We start from the raw sequence: 27867 nt of genomic DNA, 5'->3' as shown, positions 1-27867 counted from the left end.
TTCCCTCCCTCCCTCCCCTCTCTCGCCCTTCCCAAGGTACCTCCTTAGAAGGGGGCCGGCCTGCTGTCTAGCCCTCTGCTAGCCGGCCAGGCGGGGAGCGGGGCTCGCTGTCTGAGGGCTCCCGTGACAGCCCGTGCTCCTGGGGGCTGCCCCGGCCCTGTGCCCTTGTGTGTGGGCACCACAGGCGGGTGCAGGGACCCTCTGATTCCATGCCGCCCTCTGCTGGCTGCCACGGCACGAGCCCCGCAGAGGGCCCCACTGCCCCACTGCAGACAGGCTTCCGGTGGTGACGGCCCAGCCGGAGGGGACTGGGAGGGCGCAGGCCCGACTCCGGGGGGCGCCCGTCAGTGACACCCTTCTGTGGGGTGCAAGCCGGCACAGCGCAGACTTCTCCGGGGAGCGGGAGCTGGGCGGCCCTGCCCCTGGGCATGCGATTCAACATGAGCCACCTTCTCTGGGGTGTGCGGCCCCTTGTGGGAGTGCGGGAGACGGTTCAGACCTGTCCCTGGGTGTGTGAGCCATCGTGAACCCTTCCCTCCGGGGCACGAGCCGGCCCAGACCTGTCCGCAGGCCGTGGCAGTGGCTTGTCCCGAGCTGGCGCCTGGCCCCCCCCCCCCCCCCCAGAGCCCACGCCCAGCGTTGCCTGCTGCCAGCGTGCAGCTAGCTTCCCGGCCCCGCAGGCGGCCCGGCTGGCTGGCTGGCTGGAGCCGTTTCCTGCCTGTCGCTCCTGGTCCTCCGTGGGGTCCCCTGTGCGTCTCTGGGAGCCACTGCCCACTCCTGTAGCTGCAGGGCTGGAAGGGGTCTGGGGGGGGGTGCAAGCCGTCACCGGCCTTGAGCTGGAGGGGGCGGGGCCCGGGGCTCAGCTCCTGCGCCCTCGGGTGCCTGCGATCTTCGCTGGGAGCCAGTGTCGGGGCTGATGCCCCCCCCCCCCCCCCCCGAGGCCGAATGGTGAGGCAGCTTCAGGGCCTGGCCGGGAATTCTGTCCCTGCCCGGGGTTCCCCTTCCCTGGGGATTCGTGTCTCATTTGAAAGGCGAGCGGGGAGAAGAACTGGAAGTGAAGTAACCTTCCCTCTGGGAAGCTCAGCCCTGCTAAGGTCCAGGCTGGGGGGAGGGGGGGGTGCGGACGGCGAGGCCCGGAAGGAGGGAGCAGCACACAGGTCCCCGGCCTGGCGACTCCCCAGCTCCTTGGGTTTTGGGGTTTTCCACTGGCAGGGTTGGGTGCGTTTCCCCCCCTCCACCCCCCTCATCAAGCCTCTGCAAACTTTCTGGAACAAAGTTGGACACCGCCCCCTGGTGGCCTTCCGGGCGATGGCAGCGTCGCGTCCGCTCTGGGCCAGAACCCACTTCCCCGAGGAGCGGGGATCTTCTGGCCACTCATGGTGCCCGGGCTAGGAGGGGGGAGATGGTGGCTTGGTGGACGCCTCCCTCCCGCCGCGGCTCCGTCTTCCCTTCTAACCCGGAAGCCCCCGGTGGGAGCTGTGGGCGTGGTTGCGCCCGCTGGTGGCGTCTGCTCTTCGTTTCAGTCCCCGCGCCGCCTTCTCTGCCTCAGTTACAGTCGGGGTCCTGTGGCCACGATGCTTCTCCCCCCGGGCGGGGGCTGGGGGCTCGCTCGCCCCGTGCTGCGTGGCGGGCACCAACCCTGCCTTTGCTCTCAAAGGACTTGGCCATGTATATCAATGAAGTGAAACGGGACAAAGAGACCTTGAAGAAAATCAGCGAGTTCCAGAGTTCCATCGAAAACCTGGTAAGTGCAGCGGCCCCGCCGCCCGCCGCGGCCCCTCCAGACTGAGGAGGCGTCCTGCCCACCGTCACCTGTGCTGTCCCCAGGGAGAGCCGGGACAGTGCCGGGCTCAGAGGACTGGGGTCATCCAGGACTCTGTCTCGCAAGCTTGGGCAGAGCAGCCCAGATGCCCAGGCTGGCATGAGGGACGGTGCCATCTTCCTCCCGGTGGGCTTGGAAGGACGGATCTGGGGCCTCTGGAAACGGCCATGCTGTTGTCAGCCAAAGAAGCACACGTGTTCGCGGGAGCAGTCGTACGATTCAGAAAGACGTGACCACCGCCTGCAGCTCCCGCCTGTAGTCCCAGCTGCTCAGGAGGCTGAGATCTGAGGATCAAGGTTTGAAGCCAGCCTGGGCAGACAGACCCCCAGAGGATCTTGTGTCTCCAGTTCACCACCACCAACAACAACAAAAAAGCTGGAAGTGGATGTCTGGCTCAGGCAGTGGAGTGGCAGGCTTGAACAAAAAAACTGAGCAAGAGTGTGAGGCTCTGAGTTGAAGCCCCAGGGTGGCTGCCAAAACAACCCCCAAAAGTCTTTAGGCAGAGGAGACTGATTATGGCACACACTCCGGACACAGCAGAGCCCGTGTACGTTGGTGATCGTTGGGAGTGTGCTAAACACGGTGTTAGTGAGAGGCATGATTTTGGTACCATGAAATGTGTGTGTTGCACTCATTAAACATGAGGAAAAAGCGCAGGTCCCTGGGCACCAGCTGTTTCCTGGGCCAGTGCAGCCCTGGGACTTTGTCCAGGCGAAGGTGACGCTTTTCTCTGTGCCAGCGGAACAAGACACGCGTGGAGCAGAACCCTGACCGAGGCCCCCGGTCATTGCCCTTGGCGGCTTTCAGGGATCTGAGAAAGTTGGGACCGTCTTGCTAGGCCTGTGGTGACCACACCCAGACATGGCTGCCCAGTCCCACGTTTTCCCTGTTTCATGTGCTGGGAAGGGGCTTGAACCCGGGGTCTCGCTTCCTTGCTCAAAGCTGGAGGGCAGGCTACCACTTGAGTGACACCTCCCGTCCTACATTTTGCTGGTTAATTGGAGAGAAGAGTCTCGTTGTAGACATTTCTGCCCGGGTTGGCTTCAAGCCTCGATGCCGGGTCTCAGCCTCCTGCGTGGCCAGGGTTGTAGGCGGGAGCCGCCAGCACCATCTTCCCTTCCCTTTGCTGCCCGGGCTGAGTCTCTTGGGAGCTGCCCAGGGCGTGTGGAATGGCAAGTCCCGCGATCACGGCAGAGGCACGACGCGAAGGGAAACTGCAAAGGCCTCTCAGCAGCCCCCAGGGGGCTCTGGGCTGGGAGCCCCCCCCCTCCCCGGGAGATGGCCACTGAGGACCCCTCCCCGTCCCTGGAGCACTGCCTGTTCTCCAGTTGCTCTCAGCTTGGACGTCTGCCTTTGCCTACCACGCCCCATTCCAGGCTCTAGACTGGAGCAGTCTGTTCCTACGACCCGGATGATCCAATCTCTCATTGTTCCCCCGACAGAGGAGAATCCGGGGTGAGGTTGGGGAGTGGGGACGGGCCTTTGGCCCTCTTCCTCTTTCCCCTCTGCTCCCCACATGCTCAGCGCTCGCCCGGCTTCCTGTGGACCCCTCCCTGTGTTCAGGCCTCCCAGCTCAGGGCCCCAGGGCCTTTGACTCGGCCTCTCTGACTTTTATCTTTCCCCAGCAAGTGAAACTTGAGGAATTTGGGAGGCCAAAGATTGACGGGGAGCTGAAAGTCCGGTCCATAGTCAACCACACCAAACAAGACAGGTGAGTGGGGTGGGCAGCCCCTGGGCGGGCTTCGAGCCAGGCCTTCCTGAGGAAGGAGAGGCCGCCCGAGGGCTTCGTGCGGCTCCTCGTAACCGCTTCCTTCCTTCTCTGCGCGCGTGGCGGTGAGCCACGTCAGCCAGAGGCTGCCCCAGCGGCCAGGTTTCCCTGCCACAGATGCAAGGCTAGCGGGGAGGGGGGACAGCCGAGGTGGGGGGGAGGGCCCTGCCGTCCGGCTCTGTCTCCGGAGAGCTAGGTGAGCCCTCTACCACCAGCCTGCCCAGGGTGCGCAGGCAATGGTAGGGGAGGCTGGGGTGAGCTGGAAGACCTAAGAGCCACCCAGTGCCCGGGTGCTGGTGGCCTACCCCGTCATCCCAGCTACTGGGGAGGCTGAGGTCTGAGGATCGTGGTTTGAAGTCAACCCAGCCAGGAAAGCCCACGAGACTCTTACCTGCGACGAATTCCCAGAAAGCCAGAGGTGGAACTGTGGCTGAAGTGGCAGAGCACCAACTTGGGGCAGAAAAGCTCAGGGACAGACCCCAGGCCCCGAGTTCAAATCTCTAGTACCAACGTGCATGTATGTGCGCACACACACACACACACACACACACACACACACACAGAACTGTCTGAATGCCCATTGTGTGTGAGTGACTGGGCTCTCGCCGATTAGGGTCCTGACCCCACCCCACCCCCACCCCGGGGCTCAGAAACACAGTCGGGCAGCGAGCATGGGCCCTGTGCTGTGAGAGGCCGAGGAGGGCGGTGAAGGAGCCGCAGAGCCCGACGGGGGGACGGCATGCCGGGTGGACGGGCCGGGGGGGGCGGGGGCCACCTGTGCGCAGGCCCAGCTCTTCTGCCCGGCCCCACAGACACGGTGCCGTCCTGTGCCTCAGGACACCTGGCCGGCACGAGGCTGGCACTCACATGTGCCCTCCGTGCCAGGTACCTGTTCCTGTTTGACAAGGTGGTCATCGTCTGCAAGAGGAAGGGCTACAGCTATGAGCTGAAGGAGGTCATCGAGCTGCTCTTCCACAAGGTGACCGACGACCCCATGCACAACAAGGACATCAAGAAGGTGGGCCCCTTGTTTCCAGGGTGACAGGGCCCCTCTGAGGCCGGGCCACGCCGGGCCCTGCGCGCGGGGAGCCTCGCTGGCGTTGGCTGTGGTTGAGCCTGCCTGCAGGAAGACCCCTCCGTCCTTACCTTGTCACTGACCGTTGCACCCACCGCCCAGTGGGCACTCGGGACCCCAGCTTCCCCGGTCAGGAACGGGGCAGAGAGCGCATTGGCACCTGGTTCTTGCCTATGCTGTCTGTGCTTTGTAGCAAGCAGGCCTGCCTTTCCCGCCCCTATCCCTGCTGTCCTGTTTAGAGGAGGACTTGGGGGTGTGGGGGGGTGCTCTCCTCTGGGCCTCCTCAGACTGATGTCCATCCAGGGGGTTGGGGCCATGGCCATAAAGGGTGGCTCTGGGGTGATAGGGGGCGGGGCTGTCTGCAGAGAGTGGGGATTTGGCTACAGGGGGTGGGGCTGTGGCTAAGGGGGCGGGACTTTGACCGATGGGGCGGGACTTTGGCTGAGGGGGCAGGGTTTTGGCTGCAGAGGGCGGGGCTTTGACCGAGGGGGTGGAGCTCTCACTGTAGAGGGCGGGGCTTTGGCTGTAGAAGGCGGGGCTGTGGCTGAGGGGGCGGGGCTGCGGTTGAGGGGGCGGGGCTGTGGCTGAGGGGGCGGGGCTGTAGCTGCAGAAAGGGGTTTTGGCTACAGAGGGCAGGGCTTTGGCTGTAGAAGGCAAGGCTATGGCTGACAGGGCGGGGCTGTGGCTGCAGGGGGTGGGGCTTTTCTGTCAAAGGCGGGGCCATGGCTGCAGGGGCGGGGCTGTGGCTGAGGGGGCGGGGCTGTGGCTGAGGGCAGGGCTGTGGTCTCTGAGTGGGAATGGGGTGCTAGCAGGGCGTCTGAGGCCCCTGCCCCCCGGCACCTGCTCTGTGCAGTCCAGATGCGAGCCAGGAGCCAGGCTGTGGAGGATCAGCCGCCGGGCTTCATTCAGAGCTGGGGTGCAGGGTGCATTCCCAGCAGGCCATGCCCTGGGAGCCCCTTTCCTGCTTGCCCACTCAGGGTGCTGGGCAGTGGGGGCTGCCAGCCTCCCCAGGGTGCGCCAAGGCTTTTGATGACCTGTCTCCCCCTTTTTCCTTTCCTCATGCCTCCTAGTCCCATGGGAAGATGGTAAGCCCCTGGGCCCCTGGTGCCCTCCCTCAGCCCACCCTTCCGCCCTCCCTCCACAGCCCAGAGAACAGACAAAGTGGGAGGCCACGCCCCCCCCACGGGCGGTGAGGTCTCAGGTCTTGAACCTTCCATTTTTCCCTCCACCATAGTCCTCTCCTCTCCTTCCTCCTCCTTTCTTTGTGCTCCTCCTCTTGCTCCCTCCTCCTCTCCTTCACTCTTCTCTTTCTTCTCTTCCCCTTCCATCTTTCCTCTTTCTCCTCCTCCCTCTCTCCCTCTTTCTCCTCCCGTTTGCTCCTCTTCTTCCCTTTTTCCTCCTCCCTTCCTCCCGCCTTCCCTTGGTCCTCTTTTTGTCCTTCCTTCTTCTTCCTCCTTGTTTTCCTCCTTCTCTCCCAACAGAAACAGGCCCCACTTCCCAACCCCTTTCCCCAGACCCCTTGGACGCCCTTTTCCCATCCACAGAGAGTGGGTGCACCCGGCGGGGGAGGGGGAGGAGGAGGGGGAGGGGGGAGCCATGGCCACCCGTTCCCAGCCTTCCTTCCTTCTTATCTTGATTGAGAGATGTAAGGGGGAGGGAAAGCAGGCGGGCGGCCTGGGGACCTGGGGACGGGCCCGGGGGAGGCTCCCGGCCAGAGGCCCCCAGGGACTGCCCTGGGGAGCGGATGGGGGCAAGCCCGCAGGGGGGAGGTAGGGAAGGGCCCAGGATGTCCTGTGGGAGGAACTCCGGGCATGCCCCCCCCCACGTGGGTGTACATAGGTGCACACAACCACACGCACACCATAACCCGTGCCAGGCACACGTATGTGTGCAGCAGCCCGGTGTACGCTGGGGTGTGTGCGCGTGCACAGTCACCACAGCTTAGGCAGGCACAGTGCGCGGGTACACGGGCCTGTGTGCACGCGCACGGGTGGGACGGGCGTAACGAACGTGCGTGTGCACTCGGGTGTGCGTGCACAGCAGGAGAGCACGTGTCTCTACGGGGGGGGAGGGGGCTGTGCCGGTGGCGAGTGTGCCCCCCTGTCCCCGCAGTGGTCCTACGGCTTCTACCTGATCCACCTGCAAGGCAAGCAGGGCTTCCAGTTCTTCTGCAAGACGGAGGACATGAAGAGGAGGTGGATGGAGCAGTTTGAGATGGCCATGTGAGTCCCCCCCTCGCCCCCCCTTCTCCCTCCCCCCGCCCCGGGGTCCCGCGGGGTTTGCGCTGCTCACCGGTTCTGGTGGAGGCCTCTGGGAGGCAGGTGGCCCGCTCCAGCCTGCTTCCAGGAGCGGAAGAGCCTTCCGCCGCCCTGGCCTTTGCGGGTGGGTGTGGCCGTCCCCCGGGGCCGGCCCCCTGGGGTGAGCCTTGCAGGCTGACCGCGGGCCGCGCCGGCCCATCCTCGGGACCCACGGCTTGGCGGCTTGTTTTCACTTGTTCTTTTTTTTTTTTGGCAGTACGGGGGTCTGAAACCAAGGACTGGTGTTTGCTAGGCGGGCACTTGCCCACTCAAGCCGTACCGTCAGCCCTTTGGCGCTGGCTATCTTTTTACTTCTGTTTTTGTGTGTGTGTGTCAGTTCTGGGGTTTGATTGACTTTTTCTTTTTGCCAGTCCTGGCCTTGGACTCAGGGCCTGAGCACTGTCCCTGGCTTCTTTTTGCTCAAGGCTAGCACTCTGCCACTTGAGCCACAGCGCCACTTCTGGCTGTTTTCTATATATGTGGTGCTGGGAAATCGAACCCAGGGCCTCATGTATATGAGGAAAGCACTCTTGCCACTAGGCCATATTCCCAACTCCGGGGTTTGAATGTAGGGAGGGCCTGGGTGCTGTCCCTGAGCTCTCTTCCCTCTAGGGTGGAAGCGGGGTGCCCCGGCCTTCTCCCGTGTTAGAGGAGAGCCTGATTGGGAAGCCGGGCCCTCAGCTGCTCGGCCTGGCCCTGACCAAGCGGCCGGGACCTGGAGGCCTGGCCCTGCAGCCTCTGCGCCCCTCCCCCCAGGTCAAACATCAAGCCCGACAAGGCCAATGCCAACCACCACAGCTTCCAGATGTACACCTTTGACAAGACCACCAACTGCAAGGCCTGCAAGATGTTCCTCAGGTGAGGCTGCCCCGCCTCCACGCCCTCTGCGCCCCTGGATTCGCATCTCCCGGGGCCCCTGGATCCTTGGGTTCAGCCGCAGGGTGCCCAGGGCCACGGGGGGTGCAGGGACCTAGCTGGGTTGGTCTGGGAGAGCGCAGGGGCCCCTGGAGAAAGAGGGGTGTCCTAGAAGCTCGGGGCGCTGAAGGACAGCTGCTCCAGGGTGGGTGCCAGAGGGTGGTGGGGCTCCGGCCCGGGCCGAGGCTGCCCGCGGCCGGGCCCTGCCTCCCCCGACCTCCTGCCCTTCCCCACAGGGGCACCTTCTACCAGGGCTACCTGTGCACCAGGTGTGGCGTCGGGGCTCACAAGGAGTGCTTGGAGGCGATGCCCCCCTGCAAGATCAGTGAGTACCCGGCTGCGCGCCCTGCCTCCTCGTGGGCCACCCACTTGAGGACACTGAGAAACGAGCCAGAGGAGGACCACCCCGAGTCCCGGGGCTGAAGAGCAGTGGTGGGGTCTCCGCTAGCAGACAGGCGCCTTGGCTGCTCTCCGGAGGCCCAGGCCCGGGGCAGTAGGGCTGGGCGTGGGGTCACTACGGTGCGACCGGATGAGGGGCGAGTCCAGTAGGGCTCACACAACCCCATGGCCAGCCTGCGGTCCCACTGACAGAGCCAGCCCCATGCCAGGGAGGGCCGGGCAGCCCCGGCCGGTGCCCGTGCGTGGGCCGTGAGCAGCACCTGCGTGTGTTCCGGGCTGTGACTAGGTCAGTGGTGTACTTAGTGATTGTTACACATTTTTACTGATCAGTGCTGGCCCCGGGCTGGTCACCGACCCGTCCAGCGCAACGTCCCCAGGTCGCCCAGCCCCTGGTCCCACACCGTGCCTGGCACCCGGCACCCCCTAAACTCCCAGCCGGAGGCCTCGGTGGGGCTCTCCGGCCCGGCCCCAGCCTTTCCACCTCGCCTGTTGGTTCTGCGCTGTCGACTGAACACTGTCACGTGAGCAGGCTTCATTCCTACTTCTGTGTTTTACTCTAGAATTAACATATTTAGTTATCAAGAAACAGCACAAAACAAAAAAACCCAGAGGGGGAAAAACACAGTGGAAGACATGAAGAAAACAAACATGACCGTGAACTCAGCTAGACATATCCTAAGCAAATGCCTTGCATTTTTTCAGTTGTCTCTTCTTCCTTTTGGGAAACAATCTTTCCGGGGGTATTTACTTTTCTCCTGATTGTTAGATAGTCGTTTCCCATGGGAGACTTGGGAGATGTGGAGGAGTACAAAGGGGAGGGAGGGAGGGCGGCTCATGATTGGCCCGGCAGAGACACCCACCCACCCCGTCTCCAGGTTTGGTTTGGTTTTCTTGGCGTGGGGAGGCATTTCAGGTCTGGTGAGAGCCAGTTAGCACTAGCAACTCCCAGGTCATCTGATCCAAGCTCTGGCTGCACCGGCCATGTTCCAGGGCCCCTGTGTCTCCTCGGGGTGGGGGTGGGGGTGGGCGATGGGGTGCTGTGCACCCAGGCTGCTCTCTTGTGGGCAGCGCGCCTCTGGCCACGGTCAGTGTCCACCTCTGCACTGCTGAGCAGGCAGGTAAACTGTGTGCTGCTCACGGGGCTCAGAATGTCCCCAGAGGACCCCGCCCCTCCCGAGAGCCTTGTGGGGGAGCCCTCCCCGAGCGGGGCTGCGCTTTCACGAACGCCCCTGGGGTCCCCCCCGCCCTGTCTGTGAATCCAGGGTGTCTGTGCCCAGAGCAGCCGGCAGTGGTGAGCATGGGCGGTGTTAAGGCTCCCCAGCCGCAGGAAGTAGCCGTGCTGGGGCAGTGTGGGGTGGACCTTGCCTCCCATCTGACCAGCGCAGCGTGAAGCGGGAGTACTCGCTCCGCCCGCCCATGGCTTGCTCACGGCAGGCATTGCTAATCAACTGCAGAAAACCCCTGTGAGCCCCAGCACCTCCCCGCTCCCTGGACAGCAGTTGGCATCTTGTTGGCCAGGCGGGAAACCCTGTGCCGTCTTGAGTCTCCCTCGTGGGTTCCCTAAACGCAGAACTTAAGAATTTGCTGTCAGAAGCCGGGCACGGGTGCTCTGTGCTTGTCAGCCCAGTTACTCAGGAGACCGAGAGCTGAGGATGGGGGGCTGAAGCCGGTCCCGGCAGAAAGGTCCATGAGACTCTTACGTCCAATTGACCAGCAAAAAGCCAGGGGTGGAGCTGAGCTTCAAGCGGTAAAGCGCCAGCCTCGAATGAAGAAGCTGAGTTAGAGTGTGAGGCCCTGAATTGAAGCCCCAGTACATGTGCGCCCATGCGCGGACACACGCACACGCACACGCATGCACGTGATTTTGTTGTTAGCACAGCAGAGATGTCCACAAGCCGGTGTGTCCACCATGAAGCACTTGGTGGCCCTCCCTCACCATGTCCGCCGGGCTGCTGGGCCTCTGACCTCTGACCTCTCATTGCTTCCTTTGCAGGTTCCTCTGCAGACCTGGTAAGTCCCTTCCCCTTCCCCTTTTCCCGTGGGTCACGCCCATGTGGAAGGGGGGCTCCGTGCATGGCCCCTGGGGACCCTGGGTAGCTGGCGTGGTGTGGCCCGCACAGAACGCCGAATCTAGGGGAGGGTCCGTGGAGGACACTGTTGTCACAGATGCCCCGCACCGCACCCCCCCAGCCTGGACCCTTCTGTGGGGTGGGGCCCTGATGTGGACAGGGTCAAAGGTTGGGGAGAGCCTGCCCTAATCTCTGCCCCTGTCCTCACAGGAAGCTTCCGGAGCAGGACCGGGTGAGTGTGTGCTGGACTTGTCCCTCCGCCCCCGTCCAGGGGAGTGGCCGCCCTGACATCCCCTTTGCCCGGCCGTCCTCCCATGCTCCCGCCCCTCCCTCCTCCACCGCTGCCTGCGGGGGGGTGTCACGGGGCCCGGGCCAGCCTGTGGGCGCACCAAGGCCCTCCCGACCCCGGGCAGGGCCCCGGGCTGCTGCGGGCACAGCGGGAATGTCCCACCGAGCCCTTTATGCGGATTCTTGGCACCGTCCGCTTATACTGAATAAAGTCTGACCTCTACCAGGGAAAACCAGAGTCCCCCCAAAGACTGCTCCTGGACTCCAGGTCCAGAGAAGGCACCATCTGAGGTGAACCTCAGATTCTTGGGGGCTCAGACAGCACCTCCATTTCAGCCCTAGACTTGCTTCTCACCAACTGTGGCCTTTAGGAAGTCCCCGGGATTCCTGACCCCGTCACGCCACTCACACGGGGGACCCCAGCCCCCCGTTTCATACACAGTTTACAGACCTGAATGGGACAGGAAGAGGTCGGAGGATAATGTCCCCCCACCAAGTGGGTAGCGGTGGCTGACGCTCGTGGCGTTCGTAACGGACAGCATTGGGAAGCAGGGGGAGGACCCTGCGGGCTCCGGTGCCTGTGTGTCTGTGGGGGGCGGGGGATTGTCTCCGGAGAGTTCCCCCAGACCGGAAGGCCTGTGATGGGGTGGCCGTGGGCCAGGGCAAGCTGGTCACCAACCCGCCCCTGCCCCCTGTGGTCTGCAGGACCCAAGATGGTGGCGGTGCAGAATTACCACGGCAACCCCGCCCCGCCCGGGAAGCCGGTGCTGACCTTCCAGACGGGGGACGTCATCGAGCTGCAGCGGGGCGACCCCGAGTCACAGTGGTGGGAGGTGGGTGCCGGGGGGGGGTGGGTGGGCGGGGGCCGTGGTGAGAGAGGGCCGCCTGTCCAGGTCTTGGCCACCTCTGGCCTGGCTTCCGCCCCGCTCTTGGTCTTTGGTCCCAGCCCCACTGTCTAGGTTGAGTGCGTAGAGCTTCGTGCCGTCGAGGGGCCTGGGGGAGGGGGGCTCCATGCCCCTGGCGACGGGGCCACAGCCGTCCTGATGAGCCGCCCCGTTCCGTTCCCAGCCACCCGGTTCTCATTCATGAGAACGAATCGTTTTAAATGCTCGTTATTATCGTGCCCAGGCTTCCTGAGAAGCTGGGATCACAGGCGTGAGCCACGGCCCCCGGGCGGGACTTCATTAAAGCGCATCGAGCACTTGAGGTCCAGAGGGTGCTGACGGGGTCTCTGGGGGTCTGCCACGCCAGGTCCCAGCACCCCGTCCCCACTGCGGTCACCGTCTCTCAAGTGGCCTGGCAGAGCCCTGGCTGCTGTGTTGAGCCCCACAGTGGGAACGGCGCCTCTTCACGTGGGACCAGGCCAGTTCAGGCCGCGGCAGGGGAGAGGGCGCTCGTCCCCGGTGCAGGGGGCCACAGGCGCCCCGGTGTGACCCCTTCCGACCCTTCCGGATCTCCGCTTCCTCCAGGGCCGGCTGCTGCAGACCAGGAAGTCCGGGTACTTTCCAAGCTCCTCAGTGAAGCCGTGTCCCGTGGATGGGCGGGTGAGTGGGTCCCCAATGCTCCTGGCACCGCAGGGGGAAGGGTGGGGGGGTCCCCAGGGCAAGCTGTCCTCTCCCTGGGACCCCCCAGCTGCGGTCAAGACCCCCTCGCTAAGTGGCTGCACTGAACTGCCCATGGCACCCCGGCTGTGCGTGTCAGGACCCTGGGCCCGGGAAGGAGGAGGCCCCCGCTCAGGCTGGGAGTTAGGGTGCTGGGAGGAAAGGCCGCTTGTTCCGTCTGTCACCCGAGGGTGTGGTGTGTCCTCTGTCACAAGGGCAGCAAGCAGAGGACTGCCGAGGCCCCTGCCTTCCCTGGGGGTGCAGGGTGGCCTGGCCCCAGCCCCGGCCCTGCCTGCCCCATCTGCTCTGTTGAAGGAGGGAGATTCCAGGGTGGGTCAGGGGACTCGGGACAGGCCACTCCCCGGCCTCCATTGTCCTGCCTGGTGGGCGCGTGAGGTGGGGGTCCAGTGAGACCACCTTGCAGCTCTGGCCAGAGGGGCGCTGAGTCTAGGAACACAGACACCTCACCCCCCCCCAGCGGCTCCATGAGCCCTCATGCCCACTTCTGGGACTTCCTGCCGCCTCCTCCCTCCCCTGCCGGGGATGAAGAGCAGCTCACCAGCAACGCCATCATTCATTCCCTCCATCAAGGAAGTCGCTGCTTCCCTCAGCTCCCTGAAGCTCCTCAGATGGGGCTGTCCCCGTCCAGGGGCGAGCGCAGACACTGCCAGGCCCAGGGTTAGGTCCACGACAGACCCCATTGCCCGCCCCCTGGGACGTTAACACTCGTGTGCTCTGCCTCCAGCCACCCATCAGCCGGCCACCATCCCGGGAGATCGACTACACTGCGTACCCCTGGTGAGTGGGTCATGGCCATCGACATGGGCGTTGGGTGGGTGGCCCCCCCTATAGTGAGGGGGTGGCCCCCCAGGTGCTCCTGAGTGGGCTTGGAGCAAGGGTCTCAGCCCCAGGCTGCCTGAGCTGCTTCCTTGGCTCTGAAACAGATCCACGAGCTAGCATCTGGGGTTGAAGAAGTTTTAATATAATCTTAACTGAGCTTTACCGGGTGTGTATGCGTGTGTGCGCGCGCGTGCGCGTGCGTGTGCGTGCGCGTGCACGCGCTTGTGCCAGTACTGGGGCTCAAACTTAGGGCCTCATGCTTTTTTTAATCCACCAAAGCACTCGACCGCTCGAGCCATGCACCCCCTCCTGGCTTTGGGCTGGTTAGTTGGAGATACGGGACTCTGGGATTGGTTTGCACAGGCTGCTTTTGAACTAATGAACCAAGTTCAGCGTGCAGTCTTGTCCCACACTGCTCCACCCTCGCCGATCCTCGGGTCCCTTCCCTTCCCGTGACGCCCTTCTTGAGCCCCGCGGAGCCCCCGGCGCCGGCCCCTCCCCCAGGAGCGCCCCGTGCGCAGTGGCGGCTCCTCGTCTCGTCTGGATGATGGGCGGAGGAGGCGGTGGCGGGCTCCCCGGGCGCGGGGTCCACGGCTCTGCTCCCCCCGCCTAGGTTTGCGGGCAACATGGAGAGACAGCAGACGGACAATCTGCTCAAGTCCCACGCCAGCGGGACCTACCTCATCAGGGAGCGGCCCGCGGAGGCCGAGCGCTTCGCCATAAGTATCAAGTGAGTGACGGGCACTGGGGAGCCCCTCTCCCCGTCCTGGGGGTGTCGGGGGTGCTGCTGTCTGGTGCTGGGACCAGCACGCCCAGCCTGGGTGCCGGGCCTCGGCCGCAGCCGGGGTGTGCGGCACACACTCCCCGCTCTCGATCTGGGCAGGGCTTACTGCTCACCTAGGCAAGAGCTACCGCCAGGGCCCGCGGGGCCGTCACATATAGTATACAGGGCTGCCTTGCGGTCTGAGCATCCTCCTCTATGAACTCTGATGCCCCTGCCTCCGCCCCAGCTACCCCAGGGGGACCCTCGGCAGCTACTTTCAATGGTGGGCGTCTGGCCCTCGATACTAGGCCTCGTGGAAGCCCCTCCAGACTCTGACGGACACGGACTGGGGGCAGTCGACCCCTCTGCACAGGACACCTCGGGGCAGGTGTCTCTGGGTGCTGACCGCGGGGGCCCCCTGCAAGGTGGCCTGTGTCCAGCGAGGCATCTCTGGTCTGTGGGGGCTGCTGGGTGGGGCCGGCCCTGTGACCCGGCCACCTGGTGGCTACAGTGGCTCTGTTCAGCCTGGGCCTCTGGCTGCAAGTGACAGAAAGTGGCACAAGCTGGCCGGGGCCGGGGCGTGCGGCTGGTCCAGCGGGCTGCCCTCGGGTCCTGGATTGCAGCTTGCTTGCTTCTCGTCCCCACGCCACTGCGACTGCGCCCCGTGGGCCACGCACGGCACAGCTGTCCCCAGCAGCCTGGCTCACCTGAGCAGGTGCAGCCCACACCACCCACGTCCTAAGGCCTGGGGGGTGGGGGGAGGCACCCCCATCCAGCCAGAGCCCCGCCATTCAAGGAAGCTGCCCAGGGGTGGATTGTAGGGTAGGGTGGGAGGGCTGGAGCCAGGCCTCCGGGGACCAGGAGCCAGAGCAGATGAGCCCCCCGCCTTTTACAAAGCCCCACGGAAGTCGAGGGGCTGGAACAAGTTCTGTGGCTGTGTCTGGAGACTGTAGAGGAGGGCGAGCGTCCGGGCGCGCTGGAGTGGGCGTCGGCGACGGCGCAGGCCAGGCCCGGGAGAGCCGTCCCCGCCTGGCGGGCCGGGCCAGGCCGCAGGGGCGGCAGCTGAGGGGCCGTGTGTCCGCGCAGGTTCAATGACGAGGTGAAGCACATCAAGGTGGTGGAGAAAGACAACTGGATCCACATCACGGAAGCCAAGAAGTTCGAGAGCCTCCTGGTACGGCTCCCGCCGCCTCCCCACCCCACCCGCAAGGCCCAGCCGTCCCGGCTTCCTGCCCCCTCCTCCCCGGCAGGAAGTGTCCCCGATGTGGGCAAGCCCCGGGAAACTGGCTCGTGAGGGCCTGGGGAAGGGAGCCGGGAACCGGCCACGGCCCTGAGTTGGGACTTCTGACCCCCACCCCATCCCCCCAACAGCCTGTCCTGGAGAGCTTGACCCGTCCCCACCCCCGCCTTGACATGGCTGCTCACACAGCCCTCGCTGCGAGCACAGAAACCAAGATCTAATAAGGCTTCGTGTCAGACGTGTACCCCCGACAGCCCGGCCCCCACCTCCATGCATGGGGATGGGGTCCCGCCAGCCGGGATGAGGCAGAGGGCAAAATCCTCCTCCGAGTAACTTGAGGACGACACTTGCTCTTCCATGTGTATATATACATGTATATTACGCACACATGCACGCACGCATAGTGCCACATCGGGGGTTGAACTCAAGGCCTCGTGCATGCTCTTGCTTGGCTTTCCCACTCGAGACGGGCGCTCTAACACTTGAGCTGCACCTCCCCTTCTGGCTTTTTGCTGGCCGGTTGGAGCTGAGAGCTTCTCGGCTTTGTCTGCCCTGGCTGGCTTCAGATTGAGATCCTCAGCTCTCAGCCTCCTGAGTAGCTAGGATGGCAGGCATGAGCCACCAGTGCTGCCTCCTTCCTTCCTTCCTTCCTTCCTTCCTTCCTTCCTTCCTTCCTTCCTTCCTTCCTTCCTTCCTTCCTTCCTTCCTTCCTTCCTTTCTTGCTTTTATTCTTTTTTTGGTGGGGGACAATCCTGGGTTTGAACTCAGGGCCCTGACTGGCGGGTGAACACAACCTCCAGTCCTACGGCTTTCGTTATTTTTCTGATAGCTTTTGGCTTTTTTCCTGCGTCGGCCTGGATTATGCTCTTCCTTCCTGTCTTAGGTTTTTCACCCAGCGGGTAGGACAGGTGCAGGTGCACCAGCTTTTTGTTCAGGTTTAGCTCTCGTGAACCTTTTGTCGAGGCTGGCCTCAAACGTGGATCCTCCGGACCTCAGCCAGTGGGCCCGTCTATTTCTTTTCCCGATCACAAACGTTGAGAACCTTGTCTCTCCCCACCACGGTGAACTCTAAGCACGCACCGTGCTCCCAGTCTCATCCCCACCCCGTCTGCGGGCGAGCCCCCAAGGATGCCCTCGCGCTGCAGGCCTTTCAAAGCCAGTGCTCTGTACCCCATCTTTGGTGACCCCTCAAGGTGACCGGCCTTCGCTGCGGCCGAGTCTCCCTGGCGGCTGACCGGGAGGCGTGTTCCCTGTGGCGTACCCTTCTCTTTGGAGGCATGTCCCCTGCTGGACCCCTGGCGGAGGACGTGGCAGCCAGCAGTGTAGCGCGTCTTCCGCCCCAGCATCCTCCAGTGGGGGGGGGGGGGGCGAGCCAGTCGTCCGTCTGTTGGCCCCCACGCCCCCACCCTGTGAACCCGAGGCGGTGGGAGGGTGCGGCCGAGGGGCCGGTGTCAGCGAGTGTGCGCCCCCTGCAGGAGCTGGTGGAGTACTACCAGTGCCACTCGCTCAAGGAGAGCTTCAAACAGCTGGACACCACGCTCAAGTTCCCCTACAAGTCCCGGGAGCGCGCCACCTCCAGGGCCTCCAGCCGGTCGCCAGGTAACCCGTGCCCAGAGGTGCCCGCTGCCGCCCCGTTCCGGGACCCAGATCCTCCCCGGCCCCCTGCCCAGGTCCTGTGGCCCAGGCCTGCAGCCCCCTCCCATGCCAGGTGGGGGTTCTGTGTCCCGGGGACCTTGCCCAGCAGGAGGCAGGGAGCTCCAGGCAGGGGCCCTGGGCCTCTGGGGCCTCTGCCCCGAGCGAGGCCTGGTCCTAGGCCGCCTGTGCCTGAACGTGGCCCGGAGCAGGTGGCGGCCTGGAGCTGGGGCAGCTCATCCCTCGGGTGCCTGTGGGGCCGCGGGGCCTGCTTGCTTCTGGGCCGAGCCGGCCAGGGCCGGGGGACAGGCCCGGAGCTGGGGGAGGGGCGAGGGGGGCAGTGCAGGGCGGCGGCTGTGCCAACCCCTGGCTCGAGCCCCCCCCCCCCCACTCTCCCTCCGTGCCCCGAGGCAGCGCCGGGTCCCCGCCCGCCCCCCCTCGGCGCCGCCCCCCCCCCCCTCGGGCCCCGCCGGGTCCTGCTGTCCGCCTGACGCTCTCTCTCGCCTCTTTGCAGCTTCCTGTGCTTCCTACAACTTTTCTTTTCTCAGTCCTCAGGGCCTCAGCTTTGCTCCCCAGGGCCCCTCCGCTCCCTTCTGGTCAGGTACTCTGCTCTCCGGCCCTGGTCTGGCCTGACCGTCCGCGGCTGGGGCGCGCCGGGCGGGGAGGGGCGTACCCCTGTGCCGTCCAGCACCACGACCGGAGCCCCTCTCCGCTTCGCTGCGGGCCGCTCGGGGGCGTCGGGCTCCGGGCTAAGCTCGTTCAGTGGGCTCCGGGCTAGGCAGACCCGGGGGCCGTAAGGGATGAGGCGCGGGCCCTGCCCTGCTGCCCACGACAGTCTGCATTGCCGTGGCGCGGCCCCGTGGGTGGTGCCCAGTCCAGCCTTCGTCAGACACAAAGACACGGGCCAAACCTGCGGAGGCGCCGGGCCCCCTCCGCGTCCCCCCCTACCCGCACCCCCCCCCCCCGTGGGCCCGGCTCAGCCCCCGCCTCTCCCCGCAGTGTTCACGCCACGGGTCATCGGCACCGCCGTGGCCAGGTACAACTTCGCGGCCCGGGACATGAGGGAGCTCTCGCTGCGGGAAGGGGACGTGGTGAAGATCTACAGCCGCATCGGCGGGGACCAGGGCTGGTGGAAGGGCGAGACAAACGGACGGGTGAGTGGGGCCACCGTGCCGAGGGAGGCGGCCCTCCGACCCCGCCGGGCTCCGACACCGCACACCAGCCCGTTCCGGGCACCTGCCAACGGAGGGGCCCCCTCCTCCCCACAGGGGGTAGCCCCGAGGGCTGTGGGGGAATGGGCCCCGGACCTTTGGATGAAGCCCCAGGTCACGTTGGAATGAGCCCAGAACGGACCCAGGCCCCCCCAAACCGGGCGCCTGCGTCAGGTTCTGGTCAGGCTGCCTTTGTGGCCAGCGCACAGTTTAGTCACTTGCAAGCACTGTCTGCAGGAAAGGGGGCTGCAGGGCTGGGGGGGGGCGTTGGTGCCCTGACTGGGCTGGTGTCATCCTCTAAGGCCCGCTCAGCCCCGTCCACGCCCAGGCCCACCCCTCCCCTCCCCTCCACTGTGCCAGGCTGACCGGTGACTCCTCACCTGCCCGCTCTGAGATCCCGCGGAGCCCTTCCGTTCCTCTGACCCGGTGTCCCTCTGGACCCTCGGCTGGGCCCAGGTGGGCACCAGAGTACCACATGCCTCGCCTTCTTTGGGGCTGAGCTACCCACAGGGCGTGGTACAGGACTTGAGAGGGCCAGTCAGCCTGCTTGGCAAGTAGCCAAGTAGGCATCTTGTTGCTCTGCTTTGCCTTTCAGTGGGCCGGTGTGGAGCATTTACACTTATTACTTAGCTCCTCTCTCTCTCTCTCCTTAGGGGTTAGCCAGTCGTCCTTGCTCGGTTCCCCTTGCTTGGTTTGTCAGTGACACCTGCTGTGATGTAACGGGTCCCCTCAGAGGTTGGGGCGCGTGCCTTGGCTGTTGAGAGACCCTCTGACACGAGTCTTCGTGCTATGTCCCTCCAAGGTTACCACTTTGCACTCAGCTCCCTCCCAACTTCCCAGCCGCCCTCTGAACTCGTACATTGTTGCCACTTGAGAATAAATTGCTCAAATCATGTTTCCTAAGGCCAGGTCTGTTCCCCCTCAAGGTAATTATCTTACACGGTCCATATTCAAATTTCACCAGTCCTCACAATCACGTTTTCCCTTGGTGGCCTTCCCTGATCCTGGATTCAGGCATCCTGAGTCTGAATCCCTGGGCCTGGATTCCAGACCACAGTTTTATTAACCTGCTGCGATTTTAATCCAGAGCATTCTTGTTCTCTTCTTCCCTGTAGGACCGACGTGTGTGTGTGTGTGTGTGTGTGTGTGTGTGTGTGTGTGTGTGTGTGTGTGTGTGTGTCGCCTCAGCTCTGGGCCTTGCTTTCTTGCTGTTCATTGGTGGTGCTTTATCGCTTGAGCCACATCTCCAGTTCTTGCTCTTTGCTGGTTAATTGGAGACAAGGGTCTCTTGGAGTTTCCCGTCCTGGCTGGCTGTAAACCCAGCTCTCAGTTTCCTGAGTGGCTCGTATTACCAGGGTGGTGTGAGCCGCGAGCCCCTGGTCAACTGACTTGTGTGAGAGTGCGGGTGAGCTGCTGTTTTGGTGGACTATGTCACGAGGTTTGCTCGTGTCTGGACAGCGGCCGTCCGTTTCTGGTGGGGACGCCTGCGGTGCCTCAGCGTCTCACCGGGAGCGCGGAGCGCAGACTCTCCGGCTGCTGTGACAGGGGCTCGGAGCCCGCCACCTTCCGCGGGTGATGTTACTACCGTGAGAGTTTTGCGGGGCCATAGCATAGCCGTCCGCGCATGTGTGTCACTCAGCAGCTCCGACCAGCCGCGCATCAGAACTACGTTGTTTTTTTAAAAGTGCATCTGTCCCGACCCGGGGTGGACGTCGCTTTTGATGCCCCGAGCAACACCGCCCGACAGCTCTTCCCGTACATACCGCTTGCGTTCTGTTAGACGTTGTTCTACGTCCTCCAATCCCATGATGACTTTCCAACAGCCATTTCCCGTAGAGGAAAGCCTGTCCGCCGCCACCCCCCCCCCCCCCCAACGGCCACTTCTCTGGGGGGTGCTGCTCTCCTCTTGGGAAGAATCGCCTTGCGCTCCTCTTCGAGGGCTGTTCCCACCAGGTGTGAGTTCCAGGCTGGCAGGAGTTTTATCTCAGCTCTTGTTCCGCTTTCTGGTTTCCATCGATTCTGAGAAAGGTCGAGCGTGTTCTGGGAGCGTGTTCTTCGTGTTCCTCTGCCGACAGCCAGCCTCGCCGCACCCGCGGGGGGCGCGGGAGGGACAGACCAGCCCTCCGCCTCGCCGGGCTGTGTGGGCAGCGTGCTCCACGCGTGTGCCCAGTGTCAGAGCTGCCTCCGGCCTCCTCCCTCCCGCCGCGCCCTCCCCCACGGGACCCCCGCCCTCCCCCGCGCTTCCTGCTCTAGTTTCCTTCTGCCCGATGGCTTTCTAGCGAGCCGCCTCCAGCGCCTCGGTCTGCTCGTCTGCCTGGCCCAGCCCGCCCTGTGATCTTTCTTTTGGAGTCTCCACGTCAGTCGTGACGGTTTTTCACCGCTGAGATTGGCGCTTGATTTCCGGTTCCGCGTCGCTGCGTTGTGGTTTTCTCCGCTGTGCACCGGGAGTCGCCCCCCCCCCCGCCGCCCCCCCCCCCCCCGGCTGTGGGCCGGCTCCCTGGTGACGGGATCTCCCCCAGAGGACCTGCCTGATTTCCTTCTTCGGTTTCCCTGACTGGCAGAGGACCCCACCCAAGTCCAGGCTGGCGTGTTTCTGGTTTGCTGCCGCGGCTCCGCCCGACGGCTTCCCCACCGGGGCCCCCGAGAACTCCGGTCCCACCGACCACCCCGTGCTCACGCCCTCCCTGCCCGGGTCTCTTCCAGATCGGCTGGTTTCCTTCGACGTACGTGGAGGAGGAGGGCGTCCAGTGACGGCGGGGTCGACGACAGGACGTGCGGAAGTTCCTGGGAGAGTTTCCCCGGCTCTGAAGTCTCCCGCCGGCTCTTCCGCAGCTCCCGAAGGAAACGCTCACCTGCCTTCTGCTGTCGCCAGCCCAGTGGGACGGGGAGGGTGCGTGACCGTCGCCCGGCCGTGGTGGCCTGTCCCTCCACGCGGTGGGGACCCTCCTTGTACATAGAGGAAATCTGCACTGGTCCCAGCCCGAGGACAGGGCCCCGCCAGCCCCGCCAGCCGCTGTGGGTGACAGCCACGGTTTGTCCCTCGGGCTGAGATGGTGCTCAGGAGCCTAGGACTAAACAGCTGGCGTCCCGGGGGGGGGGGGGGGCTGGGGACGGGGGGGGGCGCACCCCATCCGCTCAGGCACTGCACTCGCCGCCTGTCTTCTCTGCTGCTCTTGAGGGATCCGGGCCTTGGGAGGCAGATGGGGCCGGAGGCAGGCCGCCTGCGGCCGCCCCGGGGTGCGGAGGAGGAGAGCCTCTGAGTCGGGGGGGGGGGGTCCCGGGGCTCTCGCCGGCTCCCTCGCCGCCCCTCTGCGCCAGGCCGGCGCCCCTCTCCCGCCCAGGCCCCAGGAACGAACAGTGGCCCCATCGCCAGTCCCTCCTCCCTTCTCAACGGTACCTGCTCCTCGTTCCGGGGCCCCTCCTGCACCCCAGAACGTCTGTCCTGCCGCAGGGACGCGCTGTCTGGAAAGACTGAGCGTGCGAGGCGGCCCTCGCCCACCTCCCTCTTCAGGGGTCCCCCGGGGGGTGGGGCTCTCCGGTTCCAGTCTCCCAGGGACTCCTGCGGTGCGCAAGCTGAGCCCGTGGCCAACCTGAAATAAGTGCTCTTGGGGTGCCTCCGCCCACCCCCCGCCCTCCCGGGTATCCTGGCCTTTGACCTCTGGTTGGCTTGGCCACGCCCCCCCATTTTCCGTACCCCGACATTGCATAAAACCCTCGTGACCCCGTCTCCTCGGGAGCTCCGTGCCAAAGCCGCCGAGGCCCGGACTTGCTTGTCCACGTCGGGCTCAGGCCTGGCCGGAGCCGAGGGGGTGCGCGGGGGAGCCGGAGCCGGGAGCTGGGAGCCCCGAGCTGGGTGGGGTGCCAGCCCAGAGGAGGAGGCTCTGGGGCCCGGGAGCGGGCCGCACCCAGCACTTTGCACAGGCCCTGCGCTCAGCCCGCCCGGCCTGGGGGGGGGGCGGCCCCTCCCTGTCCTGTGCCGACCTCGAGCTTGACCCTGGTTGGGGTTTTCGTTGGTTTTGCTGTGTTTTTGTTTGACCTGTTTGTTTCCCAAGGGGAAGGAAGTGTGTGATGAATTCCTCCGTCCCTCCCGTTACCTGTGAATAAGGCAGAGATTTTATAATAGCGAGAAGCAGATGATGTCTATTTTAGCTGGTCTCGGCGTGAGCTGTGAGTCACGGAAGACACTGGGGAAAGGGGATTCAGAGCGCGGCTCTCGGCGCCCTTTCGTTTCGCGTCGCTTCGGTTTCTCGCTGCGCCGGGCAGGCGGCAGGCCGGCCGGCCGGGAGCCCCACGCACGCGCGTCAGGGAGGTGGGGTCCCCACGGCCCGTGGAGACCCCGGAAACGGGACAGTAGCTGTACAGTTGCCAGTCGGTTCTCTTGCAGACCGCGGTTTTTTACTGCAAATAAACCTGAACTCTTTCTTCAGAGCGGGTGGACTCGTGTGCCTCGCGCCTGCACCAGCGGTGGCGGCTCTGCCGGCCCGGCTGCGCGCTGGGCCTCTCGGGGCCGGGCCTCTCTCTCCGGGCTGGGCTTCCGGGGGCTGGCGCCCCACTGCAGGTCCCCCACGCAGCCTCCGGTGGACCTGAGAGCAGCCGGAGACCCGAGAGGCTGGTGCTGCTGTACGATTCAAGTCCCTCCTATACATGAAGCCCTGGGTTCGATTCCCCAGCACCACATAGACAGAAAACGGCCAGAGGTGGCGCTGTGGCTCACGTGGCAGAGTGCTAGCCTTGAGCAAAGAGAAGCCAGGGACAGTGCTCAGGCCCTGAGTTCAAGACCCAGGACTGGCAAAAAAAAAAAAAAAAGATTCGAGTCCCAGCCGTTACCTCTTATGTTGGAGGTAAAAATTCCACACTCTCCCTTAGAGTGACAGAGGAGACCCACACACTCAGGTATTTGCCGCCCCCCTCCCGTGTTATCAGGGGCCCGGGCTCCATTCCTGGTCTCCCCTCTTCCTCCTCCTCCACAGTTGCTTCATCGTCCGACGTGGCTGCTGGGGCTCCGGCCCGCAGGTCTGCGGGAGGAAGCGTAGGTTGCGGGGACCCCATCGCGGGGCCCCTCCCGGCTGCAGTGGAGCCGGGGAAGGCCGGGGCCCTGTTCCTGGGGCGGTGGGAGTGGATCACAGGAGGAGAGAGCGGTGACGGTCGGGGACCCCAGGGCGGAGCGGGGGCTGACCCTCCCCCCCCCCCCGCTCCGGCCCGGGGTCTGACTCGCCGGTGAGCCCCACTCCGCGCGAGGCGTTCAGCCGCCCAGCCCGCGAGTGGCCCAGGCCCAGGGTGGGCGCAGCCACGGTGCCCTCGTCCCCGGCTCAAGATGGGGGGCCCAGACCCCCCTCCACACCTGCTGCCCCGACCGTAGCTGGTGTCTGGCCGGGGAAGGCGGGGTGAGGCCACCGCGGCAGCTGCCTGTCCCCATGGTTGTCATCGTCCGGCTCCGGCCTGGGCCCCCTCTTCGGTCCCTGCCCCCCTCCCACCCCCACCCCGCTGCACACGCACCGGCAGGTGTGGGGAGCCGTCCCCCCCCCAAACCTGGGGCCTCAGACCCAGAGCCGCCATGTCCTTCCTCCCGGACCTCGGGCCCTGGTGGCAGAGCGCAGCCCTGGGGCTCTGCCTTTCCTCCCTCGGGCCACACGGGCGGGGACCCGAGTCCACGGCGACCATGGCCTCCGCGGCCGCCCTGCCCCCTCTGCCGGACCGTGCCGCCCGGACGCCACCTCCGCCCCCCCCCGCCCCGCCCCCAGCCACGTCCCGACCCGCCCGCCCCCCCGCTTCCCCTGCCGCCACGTCCCAACCCCCCCACGTCCCGACCCCACCTCCGCTGCTGCCATGTCCTGAGGAGAACCCTAGGGTGGGGCTACAGCGCTCACCTGTGCACCCCGCCCTGCCCCAGCCCAGCGCTGCGGCCCCCAGGCGGGGGTCCACCCCGCACACCTGCCCCGCCCCCCACACGCAGGGGACGCCCCACCCCGCACACCTGCCCCGCCCCACACGGGGGGGGGCACCCCGCACACCTGCCCCGCCCCCCCCACATGCCCGCGGGCAGCAGCCTACGAGATAGAAACGGGAAGGGAAACCCCCAGCCGTGTGAGGCTGAGTCCCGGGAAGACGTGTGTGCGTGTCTGGCACTGGGATTTGAACTCGGGGCCTTTCCCTCCGGCTCCGCCCCTTCCCCTCATGGCGGGTGCTCTGCCGGCTGAGCCACGCCTCCACTTGTGGTTTTCGCGTGTTAGCTGGAGCTGAGCGTCTCGTGGGTTTGTCTTCCTGGGCCGGCTCTCAACCGAGCTGCTCCCGTCTCAACCTCCTGAGTGGCTTTTTTAAATGCTCTTTCTCCCTGCTTTCCCCCTCCCCTCCCCCTCGCCCTCCCCCTCGCCCTCCCCCTCCCCTCCCCCTCTCCCGTCTGCGTGGGTTATAGTTTTCTGTGGGAATCATTAAATTCCTCCACAGGATCTCTGTCTCTGTGTGCTGTTGTTTTTTGGTCGTGGGGCTTGAACTTGGGGCCTGGGTAGGGTCCCCGTCCCCAAGCTCTTCAGCTCCGGGCTGGCGCTCTACCACTCGGGCCACGCGCCCCTCCCAGTTTCCTGGTGGCTCGTTGGAGAGGAGGGTGTCACGCACTTTGCCGCCCGGCAGGCTGGGCTCCCGGGTCGCGGCCTGCGGCGCGGTGGGAATCCCGGGCGGGAGCGGCGGGCGCCTGGCGAGGGCTCCCGTGTCCCCGCCGCCGCCCTCGCTCTGGCCCCGTCTTTTCATGGAGCCCTTGCCCGAGCCTGGAGGCTCAACGACACCACGGGGCCTCGGCCAGTGTTCAGCACGACGTTAAACCGAGCGGGCCCAGGACTCGGCCTGCCCTCCCTCCCTCCCCCCTCCCTCCCTCCCTCCTCTCTGGCAAACACAGACCAGCCACAGAGCACGCACAGCTCACAGACGCGCCTGGGAGGAAGGGAGGAAGCGAACACAGGCGAGTCGGCCGCTCTGGGTCGGAGCCCCGTCACGCCCGCGCGAGAGGCGTGAGCACAGCGCCATGGATGGAGATGGAGGGGGAGGGGGAGGGAGCGAGGCCACCGAGGCCATCGCGTCCCACGGACACTCGGCAGAGGAGACGGCAGCGGCCCGAGACGCTGGGTCGGGCATCGTGTGGAGCCCGCGACCTTCGCCCCCCCCCCCGCCCCTCTGCCCCCCCCCAATGCCTTCGTGTTGCCTTTCTGCCCCTCAGAAGTTCGGGGCCATCGTGGATTTCTTAATGAACTGCTTCCTGTTAAAGTCATAAGCTGCTTTCCTTACCTAAGCTAGGAATGATTGAGAACCCAGCAGCTCTTGAGGCTGGCAAGTCATAACTGGGATCCTAAAGTACTTCTGAATGGCTCTGAAATGTTGAATGAAAGTTCAAGCGGTCAAAACTACTTCACATCAACATAGGTAGCCGGGCACCGGTGGCTCTCGCCTGAAATCCTCACTGCTTAGGAGGCCGAGGCCACAGGATCACGGTCTGAAGCCAGCCTGGGCAGGAAAAGCCCAAGGACTCTTTATTTCCAATTAACCAGCGGAAAAAAAAAGAGGCATGGGCCTCTCTGTACATCCCCTTTATAGTAAAAACAGTAAGTGATATTGACAAACGCTAAAGGAAGATTGGTATCGTCAATATACGAATAAAAGGTTTACGTTCAAAAGAAAAAAGACGTGGATCACGAGGTAGAGTGCTATCTGTGAGAGAAAAAGCTGAGGAGCAAAGGTGCTGGGTTCAGTCCCCAGGGATGGCAAGTACACGCACGCACGCACACACGCACGCACATGCACGCACGCACGCACATGCCATCACCACCACTACCACCCCCAAACTTGGAGAACACTGCGCTACCAGATGTGGATGGGATCTTGGTAGCCCATGGGGACGCTGCCTTGGGACCGACCGGAGGCAGGAGTGGAGGGCGGGGGGGGGGGGGCTGGGGTGGGGGAGGGGTGGGGTGGAGGGGGTTCATCTCTGCCCGTAAGCAGTCTTAGTCTCCGTCGGAACATTCCAAGTTCTCCACCGTGCATGTAAATTTTCCAAGTGGTGTATTGCAAACGGATCAAACGCGGCCAAATGACGGGCTTGGAAATCACACCTTGATCAGACTGCTGTCTCCCGCAGGGGGTGGGAGGGAGGGCAGAGGAGAGGTGGGAGGAGGGCAGGGCAGGGGTTGGGGGCCGGACAGAGCAGGGGGTGGCAGCCAAGCAGCTCTCTGATCATTTTATTCTTTGGATCTCATTCCGCGCCTTGGCTTTTCCTAGTAAAATGGAAGCCCGGCGTGCGTGCGTGCGTGCGTGCGGCCAGCAGGGGGCAGTGCTCACCTGGGTCTCCAGGCCCGCATCTTCCCAGTGCGGCTGAGAGGTGACCAGGACCCCCCCCACACACACACACACCCCTGGGTGCCTCCGCTTCCCCCTTTCCCTCAGTCCTAAGGTTTGGGGTGGCGACCTAGGGCCAGAACTGTGCCCCGCCGAGCCTGGGACCCAGGTTTTGCTCTGTTTGGGTCTCCTGGTGACTGCCCGTGTTTGTCTTATGGTCCAAGACAGAGCTTTGAGGTCAGTCCCTGAGGAAGAAGGGCTACAAAGGCATGGCTCCCGTGTCTGTGTGTGTGTGTGTGTGTGTGTGTGTGTGTGTGTGTGTGTGTGTGAGACTGTGTCTGTGGGTCTGTGTGTGTCTCTATGTGTATCTGTGTGTATCTGTGTATGTGTCTGTGTGTATCTGTGTGTCTCTGTGTCTCTGTGTCTGTGTCTGTGTGTCTGTGTAGATGGGTCTTTGTGTGTCTGTGTATATGTCTGTGTGTATATGTGTGTCTGTGTGTGTCTGTATCTGTGTGTCTCTCTGTATCTGTGTGTCTCTGTGTGTGTATCTGTGTGTATGTGTCTCTGTGTATATGTCTGTGTGTGTCTGTGTGTGTGTGTGCCTCTGTGTGTGTATATATGTCTCTGCATGTATGTGTGTGTGTGTGTGTGTGTGTGTGTGTGTGTTGGGGCTTGAACTCAGGGCCTGGGTGCTGTCCCTTAGCTTTATCACTCAAGGCTAGACTTCTCCCACCACTTGGGGCACACTTCTGCTTCTAACTTCTTGGTGGCTAACGGGGGATGAAAGCTCATAGCCTTTCCTGCTCAGGCTGATTTTGAACTGTGATTCTCAGATCTCACGCTCCTGAGTAGCAAGGGTTCCACCCGCACCCACTCGGGAGGTGGAGACCAGAAGGATCTTGGCTCAAAGCCAGCCTAAGCGAGAAACAGACAAGATTCTAGACAGGAGCGGAGCAAGGGTCCCCCGGGGTCATCACGTGGGTCTGTGCGTCGGGCACGCGTGGCTGGTGTGGGGGGGCCTCCGCCCTGAGCCCCCATAGCTGCCCATGCCGCCGGGCTTGCTTCACGGGGAAAGGGCAGTAGTCGGGAAGCTTCAGAATTAGTGACAGGGTTACGGTTCCTCCTCAGGCGGGGAAACTGAGTCTGGGCCTCAGGCGAGGGGACAAGAGCAGCCCTGGATCGTCCGGCAGGCAGCGGGGCCCCCCCATAGTGGCTGTGGCTGGGATGGCGTCCCCAGCCCCGAGGGGGGGAGGGGCGGGCGGCCTGGCCACGCCCCCCGCTGAGCGGCGGGCCACATCGATGGCCGCCACCACCACCCCTCGGCCAAAGTCTGGGTGATGGCTCCGCCCACTTGGCCTGTGGTCACTCGGCAGATGTCCTCAGAGCGTGGGGTCAGAGGGTCGGGGCTGCCCGGCTGCCGCCCCGGGGTCACGACTGTGCCCTTCCCCATCACTGCCGTGACCGGCATGCCGAGGGCGACGGGGACCGGGCCCCAACCTCCTCCCCGCACGCCTGCCCTTTGCCTGGTCCGGTGACAGCCCAGGCCCCCGGCCCAGCCGCTCTTCCTGCCCCGGGACCCCAAGTTACCCCAGGGCAGCCTTGACCTGCTGGAGTCCAAGACGAAGCTC

General features: G+C 64.5%; 1 protein-coding gene and 1 long non-coding RNA gene across 3 annotated transcripts in view; one reads left to right on the top strand and one right to left on the bottom strand.

The window, feature by feature from the left end:
* LOC125350896 (guanine nucleotide exchange factor VAV2) overlaps positions 1–21021 on the top strand; it is a 137208-nt gene extending 116187 nt beyond the window's left edge. The window contains exons 12-28 of one of the 2 annotated variants that reach the window (XM_048345767.1): positions 1658–1744; positions 3448–3533; positions 4476–4608; positions 6778–6887; positions 7719–7820; positions 8114–8202; positions 10270–10286; positions 10556–10577; positions 11339–11466; positions 12103–12177; positions 12980–13032; positions 13688–13804; positions 14924–15011; positions 16553–16676; positions 17224–17310; positions 17709–17863; positions 20624–21021. In XM_048345767.1, coding sequence (XP_048201724.1) covers positions 1658–1744; positions 3448–3533; positions 4476–4608; positions 6778–6887; positions 7719–7820; positions 8114–8202; positions 10270–10286; positions 10556–10577; positions 11339–11466; positions 12103–12177; positions 12980–13032; positions 13688–13804; positions 14924–15011; positions 16553–16676; positions 17224–17310; positions 17709–17863; positions 20624–20671 — 1521 coding nt within the window. In that variant the 3' untranslated portion in view covers positions 20672–21021. The remainder of the gene's footprint in view (positions 1–1657; positions 1745–3447; positions 3534–4475; positions 4609–6777; positions 6888–7718; positions 7821–8113; positions 8203–10269; positions 10287–10555; positions 10578–11338; positions 11467–12102; positions 12178–12979; positions 13033–13687; positions 13805–14923; positions 15012–16552; positions 16677–17223; positions 17311–17708; positions 17864–20623) is intronic. The other variant, XM_048345771.1, reaches the window with a different exon arrangement.
* LOC125351046 lies at positions 413–21141 on the bottom strand. Its single transcript, XR_007210910.1, has 3 exons — positions 21069–21141; positions 3418–3422; positions 413–422 (listed from the first exon to the last, which is right to left on the bottom strand). It is a non-coding gene; the product is annotated as an uncharacterized LOC125351046 (long non-coding RNA).
* Positions 21142–27867: the final 6726 nt, after the last annotated feature.

This window comes from Perognathus longimembris, chromosome 1, assembly GCF_023159225.1.
Source record: "Perognathus longimembris pacificus isolate PPM17 chromosome 1, ASM2315922v1, whole genome shotgun sequence".
NCBI classification, from domain to species: Eukaryota; Metazoa; Chordata; class Mammalia; order Rodentia; family Heteromyidae; genus Perognathus; species Perognathus longimembris.
The sequence above is the reverse complement of the archived record's forward strand: the minus strand, read 5'-3'. Positions and strand labels throughout refer to the sequence as shown.